Raw genomic sequence first — 13,988 nt, 5'->3', positions numbered from 1 at the left:
CAATGCAACATAAGGTAAGTAAAAAAAAAATGCTGATGGCCATTGCAGGTTTTATTCTGCTGGCATAGAAATCATAGATATAACACTTAAGTTTTAGAAGAAGTTTTACGGCTTAGAAGCATTACATGGGAAAAGGTCTTAGATGTAGTCATTGGCAACATGAGGCAGCTAGACAGCTGGTAGAAGAAGCACTAACATAGTTCTGGGCTACATTAGGAGGAATACTGAATCAAAAAGAAGTGAAATTCTTATTCCCCTCTACACAGGGGTGAAATCTACTTACCTCTCTTACTGGTTCGGAAGTGCACGTGCCGCGTGTGTCACCTTCTGCACATGCGCAGAAGGCAAAAAAACATTACTTACTGGTTAAAACCAGGTTAAAACCAGGAAGTAAGGACACCTGGGCAGCGATCGCTACTGGATTGCAACCACAGGGAAAATCACTATCCTTGCCTCTACACCTGGAACATCTATAATTTTGGCAGCCGATTTCTAGAGGTATGAGGCAACTTAGAGCAGGTTCCATGGAGGGTAACACAGATGATGCTATGACTTGAGAACATGCTCTATAATGCTCTTTTTAATGTTGTAAGCCACCAGAGTTGCCTCGCAGTGAGATGGGCAGCAAACAAATTTAATAAATAATGAAAAGATTGAAGGAACGTGGGAGATTCAGCCCGAACAAAACTGGGGAAACACATCAGTTGCACAAGAGAGCCATACTCTTTCGATCAAGAAATGTTTTCCATAGGGTCAGAAAAAATGGGCATAATACAGAGTTCTCAAATTATGACCCTTTTGTTTAACAACTATTCAAAGCTCAATGGCACTGAAAAAAGTGATTTATGACTCGTCTTTGCATTTAAGACTGTCACAGTGCCCTCACAGCCATGTGATCAAAATTCAGTTGTTCGGTAACCAGCATGTACTGTGTATATGACGGTTGCAGTCATTTGCACCCTTCTCAAGGGGCTTCCAACAAAGTCAACGGAGAAAGCTGGACTCACTTAAGAATTGTGTGATTTGTTTAATGACCTTGGCCAAAAAAAAAAAAGGTGAGCATGACTCATTTAACAACCGCATCACTTAGCAATGGAAGTTCTGGTCACAATTGTGGTTCTAAATCAAGGACTAGCTGTAGAAGAAAGAATCTGTAGTTTGGGATTGATCTGTTGAGTTCTTGGTGCTCTCTGAGCTTCATTGTTTCCATGCAGACATTTCATTATTCAGTGAAAGTTATACAGATGTTACCTGAGGATGTTATCTAGTTGGGTAATGAAGTTCTGCAAACAAGCAAACAAGCTTGGACAGCACCAAAGACTCCAGAATGGGAATATGTTGCAGCTACCTAGGTTTTATTTAAATATAATGGCGATCTGTTCAACAGTGCAAATTTCTACTTAGGAAGCTTTGGAATTCTCTGGAGTTTTTTTTTTAAAGAAATAGCATCTTTCAAGGATGGTTTTATTAGTTTTCTTATACACTATAGGGCAGTGATGGCTAACCTTTTTGCCATCGCGTGCCAAAAGCGGGGGGAGCGCGGGAGGGTCACACGCGTGTGTGCTCACACCCATAATTCAATGCCCCCCTGCACCCGCCCCCCGCTCTCCCACCGCTTTTGGCACGCAATGGCATGGTGGGCCCAATAGGCTTTTTTTTTTTGCCCTTTCCAGTGTCCAGAGGCTTCCTTGGAGCCTGGGGAGGGCAAAAACAGCCTTTCCCACCGTCTTGGAGGTCCTCCGGAGGCCAGAAACAGCCCATTTCCTGACTTCCAGCGGGCCCGGAAGGCCCGAAAATCAGCTGGCACACTGGAGCTGAGCTATGGCAATGCTCGCGTGCCCACAGATGTGGCTCCGCATGTCACCTGTGGCACGCGTGCCATAGGTTCGCCATCACGGCTATAGGGGGTAGGAGTAAATCAGGGTTTCTCAACCTCATCAAATTTAAAATGTATGGACATTAACTTCCAGAATTCCTCAACCCGTATGAAGAAACACTGTACGAGATTATCCATGCAATTCTTTCCAGTTCCACAATTCTATGATTCGAAGACTTACAATTAAGACTTAAATAAGGAGAGCGTGTATATCCTTTAGTATATTTCTATATACTAAACGTAAGACTAAGCTAAGTGCTCTGGTTTGCTGTTGCTGCAGACAAATTCCATCTCACAAGGGTTAATTGTACAATGCCCCCAAAACCTTCATATTTTCCAGGGCCCTTAAATCTTCCAGAAAAAGAAAAAAAATCACCTGGCACAGAGTCTGATATTTCTTTGCTGGTCGTCCAACAATGTAAATCTGAGAGGGGGAAAGACCCAGGACATTATACACAGAAATGTCCTTCATGGAGCCATATGCAGCACAAATTTTGATGTGGCACTGGAGGGAGAAATGTCAAAGGTTAGCCATGAAAATGTGATACCAATCAGAGCCAATAGCTCCCCAATTAATACCCCAATTGACTCATGTCATCAGTCTGGGTCACTAGCAATCATGAATTTGAACTATGAAGTATATGGATTAATGGGAGTCTTAGCTCACACGTGATGGCTGTTTCTGGCCATGAATCCGATCTAATTACTCAGGAAAATTAGTGTCTAATTAACCAAACTTCAAAACTTCCCCATTCAATGCTCCTGAAAGGGCAAGGAGGAAGGCTATCAACTATTACCTCTTGCACAAGATTCCGGAGAAAAATGGTTTTCTGCCTTAAAGGATCATGGACAAGACCATCAGAGAAGAAAATCATTCCTTGAGGGAAGTTGTGCTGAGACAGCCAAGAGACAACACGTTGCTTCTGCATGTCGGGACGTCCTGTGATATAGATAATCAGGTAGCCAAGATCTTGCCAATGCCTGTGTTAGAGAGAAGGGATCATCAAACAGTTTATGACTATTCTGTCTGGTAGAGGGGAGGGGTTGAATGGGAGAATACCAGAAGGTGAGAAGGTAACTACAGAGGTGTCTATGGAGATTCTCGGTCATCCAGGTCATGGCTGTCTCAAAGGTGCCTTTTCAAAAGGCAACTGGACTTCCTTGGTTTTTCCTTGAAGAGGTTTTGTTTCTCATCCAAGAAGCTTCTTCAGTTCATGTCTTCAAGGAAAAACCAAGAAAGACCAGTTGCCTTTTGAAAAAGCGCTTTTGGGACAATCATGACCTGGATGACAGAGAATCTCCATAGACATTTATTCGGTCTGATAGAATCCCAGAGGGGAGAGTGAGAATGGGAGAGTACCAAAAGGTGAGAAAGTAACCATAAGGAAAAACAGATGGTTAGGAAGAGGGAAGGGATGGAATTGTACATGATGGTTGTGAAAGTGAAATTGTAAGGAGCTGAGGTCCCATGGTTATTAGCATGCTATAACAGTCAGAGATAGGGGGATAAAATTATTTAGCTTACAATTGAATGCAAATGTGTAGCACTTTAAAAATACTTCTGAAACCAGTAAATAAGCATGATTTATCCTTCAAAATTTTCATTTCTCTGTATTATTTAACACAGTCTTCTTAATAATAAGTTCCCTCTTTTACCTCCGTATCAATTACTTTCAATTTCAACTTTCTTTCTCATCCAGTGTTTCTCAACCTTGATAAACTTTTATAGTGCATGGACTTCAATTCCCAGAATTCCCCAGTCACTGCTGACATCTTTTTCCTCCTTAGATAAAAGTTTATAAATTATGCATATTAATGAAAAAAGTAAAAAATGCATATTAAACATGGTTTGCAAAAGTTGTAGACAGTGATCCGAAATACAAGAAGAAAAGCAATAAAGTTTCCCCCTGTCCCCACATACCGTATTTTTCAGAATATAAGATGCACCTTTTTCCCCAAAAAAAGAGGGTGAAAATCTGGGTGCATTTTATATTCCGAATGAAGCCCCTCCCAGCCTCGCAAACAGAGATTTCAGAGCTGAAAGAAGCCTCTGAAAGAAGCTTCAGAAAAAAAGCCTCCAAACAGAGCTTCAGAAAAAAAGCCTCTGAAAGGCTTTTATCTAAAATAATATGGCAAGCAACAAAAGAAGAATCAGTAAAGGTTCTAACCAAACTATGCTAACACATCTGGAGAATGACACAATAACCAACAGATCGGAAGAGGTTAATCTATATACCAAAGGAAGGAGATTGAGCACAGTACAGATAGTCCTTCAGAATAAAAGCCTCTGAAAGAAGCTTCAGAAAAAAAAAGGCTTTTTTTCTGAAGTTCTGTTTCGGAGGCTTTCAGAGGCAGAAAAAAAAAGCAAGGTACAGAGCTCACAACCAATGAACCTGTTGCTAAAATTCACCTCTGGGAACAGCTGATTGGGGGTATTCCGAGAGGCCATCCACCCACCAATCAACTTTTTTCTTATTTTCCTCCCCAAAAACTAAGGTGCGTCTTATACTCTGGTGCATCTTATAGTCCGAAAAATATGGTATATTGCATCTACCAATAAACCTGCTCCGAGTTCTCTTTTTTTCTCCCACAGTTCTACTATAGAAACTTCAGAGACACTTTAAATTAGGAAGTTCTTACAGATAAATTATTTTACATTTGGGGCTATCTGAATACTGTATTTTTAACAGAGAGTTAACTATGAGGGTTGAATTGGATCAACCCCAATTTGCAATACATGAGAGCATGTTGGCAACAATATTTTTATATCCTTGCACAACCTGGCTTCCAACTTCTAGCCAAGAGGATGTTAGTAATTACATATTGCTTAAAATTAGGCATGCCTTTCTGAGGGAAGGCCAAATGCCTCTTTATTTAAAAAGGATAGATCTCTTCTTAAGGAGCTTTCCACTTCTTAAGACAGGCAGTTAAAAGCTAGTCTTAAAATCTACCATGCTTGGTAAGGGGATTGTGAGACTGCTGTCTTATCAATTGTAGCCAGTCCTGGATGAAGCAGATTATTCTAATGATACTGCCAAAAGTTTTCCAGTTTGTGGCAATATAACAATGTGATAGATAAAATCCAATAAAATAATGACACATTTCAAACTGGCTTCAGGGTAGGCTGTGGGTTGGCTGGCCTGATGGTCTTTGTTTGGGCAAGAAGAGGGTGTAGATCAGGGCAGGGTGTCAAACTCACGTTATCACAGCGGCGTCACATGGCGTATCGGGATTTTCCCCTTTCACTAAACCGGGGGTGGGCGTGGCCAGCATGTGACACATCTGGCTGTGAGTTTCACACCTCCGGTGTAGATTGTGTTCTCTCTTTGGCTATAGGTAAAGGTAAAGATTCCCCTCGCACATATGTGCTAGTCGTTCCCAACTCTAGGGGGTGGTACTCATCTCTGTTTGAAAGCCGAAGAGCCAGCTGTCAGAAAACGTCATCCGTGGTCATGTGGCCGGCATGTCTAAACGCCAAAGGCTCACGGAACGCTGTTACCTTCCTACCAAAGATGGTTCCTATTTTTCTACTTGCATTTTTTATGTGCTTTCGAATTGCTAGGTTGGCAGAAGCTGGGACAAGTAACGGGAGCTCACCCCATTACACGGCACTAGGGATTCAAACCGCTGAACTGCCGATCGACAAGCTCAGTGTTTTAGCCCCCGAGCCACTGTGTCCCTTATCTCTTTGGCTACAGATATTATCAATTTTGGTATTATAGATAACTGAGATTTAGAAATAGGAGCCACAGATCCAACAATGGTTCCATCTCTAGCTTGGACAGAATTGCTCAGAGTTGTCTGTCAGTCAAGGGAAGGTCAGTGATTGCAAGCTGAGTCATGGGTTCTTCCTTTTCTATATGCAGTGGAAGATTGCATATCCTCCTAAAAGGGAAGCAGCTTGCAGCATGAAGCTATTCTCATCCTTCCGATGAAAGCACTGAGGGCCTATGAGTGCACTGCAGTTGTTAAATCAAATAGGAGTTTTTGTTTGTGACCTCAACTGTCCCCCTTTCTGGAAGAGAATAACTTAATAGTGTGGTGCACACAATGGTAAAATCCAGGCCATGACCACGTTAATGTGTTCTATGTGGCATTGCCTGTGAGTCTTAAGCACCTGGAGGTTTTAATTGTTACATAACTAAACAGCCAGGTGAGTCTAGGAAACAATGCTAAGAGACCAGATTACACCTGTGCTTAAAGCATTGCACTAGATGCCTATTTGTTTCCAGGCAAAATGCAAATTGCTGCCTTTAAAGCACTATGATACTTAACTCTGGACTGTTTGAGAAAACTCCAGTCTGACTGAACGCATCTGAGGAAATCTGCCTACAATGGTGAATTTGACTAAACCTTCTCTGAGGGGCCTGACATCTTTACAAGCTTTAAAAAGGCCCTCAGGGCAATTTTTTTTCCCATGCAGGCTTCCACAGGCAGTTCCTTTTACCGTTAGTCCTTGACTTACAACCACAATTGAGCCTGAAATTGTGGGGGGATGAATGGAAACCTGCTTTCAACTGCTCCATAGGCAGCTTTCTATTCAGAGTCATGCTGTTTGGATTACAAGGGGCTCCAGGGCAGGGGTAAAATGTTCCCGGTTCAGACCGGATCACCTGATCCGATAGCGATGGAGGCGGGTGGTTCGGAGAACTGGTAGCAAAAATCTACCGGTGCCCCTCCCCCCATGCCCAGCTGAGCCGCGCGATCATCAGAGGTTTTTTTTTTTTTTTTACTTTTAAAAGCATTTTTTCTACAACCCCTTCGGCTGAAAAAATGCTTTTAAAAGTAAAAAAAAAAGCCTCTGATGATCGTGCGGCTCAGCTGGGATCGTCAGAGGCTTCTAAAAGCATTTTTTTCTGCAACCTCTTAAGGTTGTAGAAAAAATGCTTTTAAAAGAAAAAAAAAAGTTGGCCACGCCCACCCAGTCACATTAGCCCCCCACCAAGCCACACCCACAGAACCAGTAGTAACAAATTTTACATTTCACCACTGCCCCAGGGGTTTTCATGCAGCTGACAAACGAGGCCCTATTTGGGTGACATCCTTATTTACAATGAAACCCTAGAAGAGCACATCAAATTAGTGCGAAAAGTATTAAGAAAATTACGCAAAGCTATATGTAAAGTTGTCCAAATGTGAATTCCATAAGGATACTCTAGATTATCTTGGCTACCGCATTTCAAACCAGGGGATAGAGATGGATCCAGCAAAAGTGAAAGCAGTACTGGATTGGCAGCCCCCACGAACTCGCAAACAACTGCAAAGCTTCCTGGGGTTTGCAAACTTTTACTGGCAATTTATTCCCTCATTTGCTGAAATTGCACTTCCAATAACTGAATTATTAAAAACGGGGGGTCGGGAGGGTGGGAACCAACCAAGCCAAAACCTGGACAACTCCTGAAATGGACTTTATAATGTCAAAAAGCCTTTGAATTGTTGAAAAATACATTTCGCACAAGAACCCATCCTAAAATACCCAGACCTAGACCTCCCTTTCGTAGTGCAAGCTGATGCTAGTGACGTACCAGTGGCAGCGGTGCTTTTCCAGAAATGCGCAAAGGGAGACCTGCAACCCTGCACATATACGTCCAAAAAACTTACAGAAACTGAAAGGAGGTGGGTGGTATGGGAGAAGGCGGCTTATGCAGTCCGTTGGGCTTTACTGACTTGGACACAGTTTTTAGAGGGCAGCAATAACCCCTTCGAGGTATGGACAGACCATATGAATTTAGAAGCCCTAAAAACTCCCAGGAAACTCTCTCCAAAACAAATTAGATGGGCGCAGTACTTCAAAATATTCAATTTCCAATTGAAGTACCTCCCAGGGGGAAAAAAACTATTAGCAAATGGGCTGTCAAGAAAACCCCAATTTAACAGCAAACGAGAAGAAGTGATTCACCCAATAATTCCACCTTCCCCCGAGGAGGCGGCTCAGGTGATCACTTGGGCACAAGTCAAACGACCAGAAATCAAAGATAAATCAGAAATGACCAAAAAATCACAAAACAAACTAAGAACAGACCCTTGGTACCCAGAAAATAAAACCCTGTTAACTATTAGAGATGGCGTAGCATGGAAAGGATCCAAGTTATATGTCCCCAAAACCTTACATCTCCATGTACTTCAAAAAAGCCACAATTCAAAACAGGGAGGACATTTTGGTTATTTAAAAACCCTACAAATGGTCAGGAGACAGTTTTAGTGGCCAAAGTTGAAGCGCGACATTGAGGACTATGTAAAAAGTTTTGCCACTTGTGCTACCGTGAAGACCAGACCAGGAAAATCTCCAGGACTGTGGCAGACCCATCGCGACCCTGGGAGGAAATAGGAATGGATTTTATAGTGGATCTGCTGGAAAGTGGGGGAAATACAGTCATCTGGACCATAGTGGATTTATTCTCCAAACAGGCTCATTTTGTCGCGTGTCCAGGATTGCCATCAGCCAGGAAATTATCCAATCTGTTTGTTAACCATATCTATCGATTACATGGAGTACCACACAGGATAATTTCAGACAGAGGGGTGCAGTTCACTGTAAAGTTCTGGAGGGAGTTTATAAAAGCTATTGGGTCATCTCAAGGGTTAAGCTCATCTTTCCATGATCGGCGGAACAATCTAATGCGATGACTGGTCAATATTTAAGGTGTTATGTAAATTACCAACAGTCCAACTGGGCTGATTTATTGCCTTATAGCAGCACAGGGTTAACCCCATTCCAGATTAGTACTGGACTGGAATTTGTCCCCATGCCAGAGTTGCCAAGGGACTCCCCCTCCATCCATGTCAGTAAAAGAATGGATAGACTCCTTAAAGGAATACAAAAAAGGCTTTTGAGTGCAGCAGCAGAAATGCACAAGAAGCAAGCTGATAGACATCATTTGCAGCAATCTCTTTTCAAAGTAGGAGATAAAATTTATCTGTCAATTAAACACGTGAAATTACAGTTGCATTCTAGGAAACTGAGTCCAAAGTTCTTGGGACCCGTTCAAATAAACAAAGTAATAAATTAAGTAACTGTACAACTAAAATTCCCTCGCTTGTTTGGGAAAATACATCCAGTTTTCCACAGTAGTTTGTTAAAGCTGTTGATTACTTCTTCATTGCGGCCAGCAGACCGTGCCGCTCCCAAGCCTTTAATCATTGCTGGCCATGAACATTATGAAGTTAAAAGAATATTGGATTCTAGAATTTACAGAGGGCAGTTACAATATTTAATTCACTGGAAGGGGTATCTCATTTCAGAAGCCACCTCGGTAAACCTTCCTGTTAATCTGAAAGTTAATGCTGATAGATTGGTTTGGAAATTCCATTAAAGTATCCACACAAACACAAAGGGGATCTTGTAGCTGGCAGGGGCGGTTAAGTTTTATATGCATGTGTGTTGTTATATTTAACCTAATAGCAATCTTTTTGTATTCTGTATAGTTGCAGGAGTTTCTTTTCAATTGAGGGTGGGCAGCCTGTCGAGCCCGAATTTGACATATATGTAGCCATTTTATTTAGCTCTCTAGTATACTCATTTATTCCTTTTCTTTCTCTTTCCTATGTAAGGGTTTTTTTTGGGCTCGCCACATTCTAAAGATGGGGGGAAGGAGCGAATAGATAGTGAGGATTGTTTTGGCTAGTGGAAGGTGGAGTTTGAAGACATCGGGAAATGTGGATTGAATGTTTATTGGAGAATGTGACTTTTGAGGGGTGTTTCTAACTTGCAATATTAAGGGTTGTAATTCTGGTTTGTGTCAGATCCGGAATTACAACAGACTTTGCCAATTTGATAAGTACCGAAATAAAAGGAATTTGTTTTGGAAGATGGATTTTGCCTATTTCTTTTTTAAATGGGTTTCATCACTTGGAGACCTGACATTTCTATTGCTAAGTGAGACATTTGTTAAGTGACTTTTGCTCCATTTTATGATCTTTCTTGCCACAGTTGTTAAGTGAATCAGTTGTTAAGTTAGTAACATGGTTGTTAAGTGAATCTGGCTTCCTCACTGATTTTGCTAGTCAGAAGGTTGCAAAAAGTGATCACATGACCCCAGGGCACTGCAAACATCATCAATATGAACCAGTTGCCAAGCATCCAAATTCTGATCACGTGACTGTGCTGTAACGATCAAAAGTGTGAAAAATGGTCATAAGTTCCTTTTTTCAATGCCATTGTAACTTTGGTCACTAAATGAATGGTTGTAAGTCGAGATTGTAAGTTGTTAATATTATTAATTCTTCTTGTTTTATGCATTTGTTTTCATTGCTACTTTAACCATTCTTAAGATTTTGATTTTAAATTTGTTCACTCCTGTTGTGACCACTTGGTGGCAGGAGAATCACAAGAAAAAGTAGGGAGGGGTCAGGGGGCATATGATGGAGACAGGAAACACAATTTTCTTCAAAAAGTTGAAGAGTAGTTTCAGAGTTTAATATTTCATGGCGCCTGGAAGTTTTGCCTGGGGATATTTCGCTAAGCACTCCTGCCACCAAGTGGTAAAAATGTAACAAGGTTATTCCCAAACAGAGTATCGGTATTGCCAAGGTGCAACTAACAGGAATATGCCAACGCATATTTTATTTCAGGAATGATTATCACTTGACTGCTTTATCAGAAGACAAAAGGGGCTGCCTTTATAGGGAAGGTCAGGAATTCTGTCTGGAAGCCATTGGCTATTTTCACTTGGATTGGCTAATTTGCCCTTGCACAGATATGTCTTATGTGGCAGTTGTGCTCTTTCCTCGCCCAGGAGGCAGTGCCAGCCTCACAACTGGACTACTGTACTGTACTCTACCTGGGGCTGCCCTTGAAGACCAGACAGAAGCTACAGCTAGTTCAAAATGCAGCAGTGCGAGCAATAATGGGCACTCCTCATTGTGCCCATGTATCACTACTGCTACACTAGCTGTCATTTGGCTTCTGGGTATGATTCAAGGTGCTGATTGATACCTTTAAACCCCTTCATGGAATAGGACTTGGTTATCTGAAGGATCACCTTTCTCAGGTACATTCTGGAGAAGCAGTAGTGGAAATTTTGAGTAGTTCAGAGAACCGGCAAATACCACTTCTGACTGGTCCCGCCCCGCCTCTATTCACTCCCTCCCAAGTCCCAGCTGATCGAGTTCCAGCTGATCGGCTGGGTCTTCTTTTGTTGCCCTGCACATGGAGCTGAAAAGCAGGAGAGTGGGGTGGGGAGGGAATGGAGATTTTACAGTATCCTTCCCGGGGTGAAATGTACTTACTTTTCCTACCGGCTCACTGATGTCCATGCGCCGTATGTCATCTGCGCGCGCCGTCATCTGCGCATGCGCAGATGGTTAAAACTGGGACGTGATAACGTCCTGGTTTGGTGGGGGAGGAGCTTACCACCACTGGCGCTACCAGCTCTCCAAACTACCTGCAGACGGCACTACCGGCTTCTGCAAGCCGGATAGAGCCGGCAGCATTTCACCTCTGATCCTTCCCCTGGAGTGGGGTGGAAATAGAGATTTTACAGTATCCTTCCCCTGCCATGCCCACCAAGCCATGCCCATCAAGCCATGCTATGCCCATCAAGCCACGCCTACAGAACCGGTAGTAAAAAATTTTGAATCCCACCACTGCTGAGTTGGGTGTACTCCAGGTCCCTTCTATTAAAGGCTGCCATCTTGTGGGATCAAGGAAGTATGCCTTCTCTCTTGTGATCCCCATCCTCTAGAACAGTGGTCCCCAACCTTTTTATCGCCGCGGCCCGCTGAGCACGCGCAGGGGTGGGGGCACGGCCCAGGAGCTTTTGCGCACGGCCCATTGCGCACGGCCCAGGAGCCTTTGCGCTGCAGCGTTCATGTCCCCCGGCCGCTGCGCGGCCCGGTGCCAGGTACTCCACGGCCCGGCACCGGTCCGCGGACCGGGGGTTGGGGACCACTGCTCTAGAACAACATCCCCCCTCCCAAGATACAGACAACACCCTCTCTCTTGGGGTTCTGAAAAGTCCTTAAAACCTGGCTGATGCTAATGTGTTGGGCATGGTGATATGCACTATTATGCTTTTTAATAATAGTTGTTTTAGCTGGCTTGTTTTAATTTGGTATTATTTTGTAAGCCATCCAGAATCTCTTGGAACAGGAGGCTATAATAAATCTAATAAAATAAACAAAAAATAAAACTTAATGGAATTGTGAGGTGCCTTTTACCTGACAACATCAACTGCTCCGGCTCTGACTTTAGGGTCACTGCCCATGATGGAGACGCTGGCAGCAAAGGACCCATCAATGCTGAAGACGACACACTCCATTCCTCGAGGAAGGACAGTCAAGTAGCTTATGGCACTACTCTGATCTCCCCTGATGACCATGAAGGAACATAGAAAACAATTATAACAGAAAGCCATCATACCTTGGCCTTATATTGAGATCAGAAGAAAAAAAAACCTTCAGCTTTTCATATGATGGTCATAGCTTACTTAAATGATATAGAAATTCCAAGAAAGTATTAGTAGAGAGGAAGACTATCAAACTGTATCTTCCTTTTGTGAACACATAGCTTTGCATGTCCCATTACTTGGGAACAGCTATTAAGAGGGAGACATGCGTATGGACTACGTCAGATTGCAGTGATCTGTCAACGTGTTCATTCTGCAAGTGAATCAGCCCAAGGACATGCATAACGAAGGACATTTTTACTGCCAAATTCCAATAGCAAAATTCTTGCTTTCTGTGGCTCATGGTGATATTTATCTTTATAATAGTAACTGGCACTGAGTGATAAGGATTCTAAAATAGCGTAATAAAAATACTGTATTCATTACAACAGCAATGGGCAATTTGTGACCCGAGCTACAAGAAACATCATTTAGTCCCTTATTTGCAGCTCTTGGATCGTAACTGTAAAACTGGAAGCCAAAGCTTCCTGCCATGATATGGTATGGTATGAAAATAGATGAAAATTGGAGCGTGATCCCTAAAATAAGTATATTATAATTGAAAATAAATAATCTGGCAGGATTCAATCTGGACCGGTCATCAGGACCAGAGGTTTTGTTTTATGAGCATTTGGACTTGTGCTGGAGCCCATCTTCAGAGAACATCTAAAAAGCTACATACAACAGGCACCATATAAATACCACACACAGAGCACCCCAAAATACAGTCTGCTAGAGAGAAGTTCCCGGAAGATGAGCTCCAGCACGAGTCTGAAGGCTTGGAAGACAAAACCTCTGGTCCTGTTGACCCACCCAAATTGGATCCTACAACATTATTCTGGGACACGTATTTTTTTTTTTAAAAAAACTTGATTTATATGCCGCCCTTCTCCGGAGACTCAGGGCGGCTTACAATGCGCTAAGCAATAGCCTTCATTCTTTTGTATATTTATACAAAGTCAGCTTATTGCTCCCACAACTGGGTCCTCAATTTGCCTACCTTAGAAAGGATGGAAGGCTGAGTCAACCTTGAGCCTTGGCGAGATTCGAACCTGCAGTAATTGCAGGCAGCTGGTCTTAATAACCAGCTTAATAACAGGGTGCCTTAGACCACTGTACTACCAAGGCTCTTCGTTTTTTTCTTCGTATTTGTCTTCGTTCGTGATAAATAATTCCCCCCATCAACTCCCAGCCTCAAGCACATGTGTTGTAGAAAACTCTAACACTAGAATTTGATTAACATTTTATGAGAGTAGGACATAATCCTCAATCTCTCAACAATTTAAGGATGTATTCATATCCTTCCAGACTTACCTGACTACCATTTTAATAGGATAGACGCCAACAGCAAGTCTTTTGTCTTTGGGGACGTTGTATGAGATTCTACCACTACTATTGGTGATTTCTGTATCAAAATAGACCCAACGTCCAGAGGAAGGTTCGGTCACAATGAAGATGTCAACCTGAAAGATGAAAAAAGAACATGTGGTAAAATTCCTTTATGGAATTAAAATGCAGGAATAGAGAAGTTCAGGTTAGGCAAACAAATTCCTATCGACACACATACACAGTTAACACCAAAGTTCATGAAGGATATTATATTAGTCTCTCAAAGAAAAACTAGTTTTGCAGCATTTTAAAGCCTAAAACATTGTGGCAAAAGCTTTGAGGATTAGTAGCTATTTCAGCAGTATGACATCACTGACAATTTTTAGTCGGTTTTAATA

General features: G+C 42.4%; 1 protein-coding gene across 1 annotated transcript in view; it reads right to left on the bottom strand.

The window, feature by feature from the left end:
• The window catches only part of PITPNM3 (PITPNM family member 3), a 141,575-nt gene that overhangs the window by 11,323 nt on the left and 116,264 nt on the right, over nucleotides 1-13,988 (bottom strand). The window contains exons 16-19 of the mRNA XM_034421066.3: nucleotides 13,576-13,724; nucleotides 12,035-12,184; nucleotides 2,674-2,857; nucleotides 2,253-2,381 (exon numbers count right to left, since the gene is read on the bottom strand). Coding sequence (XP_034276957.1) covers nucleotides 2,253-2,381; nucleotides 2,674-2,857; nucleotides 12,035-12,184; nucleotides 13,576-13,724 — 612 coding nt within the window. The remainder of the gene's footprint in view (nucleotides 1-2,252; nucleotides 2,382-2,673; nucleotides 2,858-12,034; nucleotides 12,185-13,575; nucleotides 13,725-13,988) is intronic.

This window comes from Pantherophis guttatus, chromosome 1 (assembly GCF_059756535.1).
Source record: "Pantherophis guttatus breed Tessera chromosome 1, ASM5975653v1, whole genome shotgun sequence".
Lineage (NCBI taxonomy): Eukaryota > Metazoa > Chordata > Lepidosauria > Squamata > Colubridae > Pantherophis > Pantherophis guttatus.
Note: the sequence above shows the minus strand (reverse complement) of the source record. Positions and strands in the feature narration are given on the sequence as shown.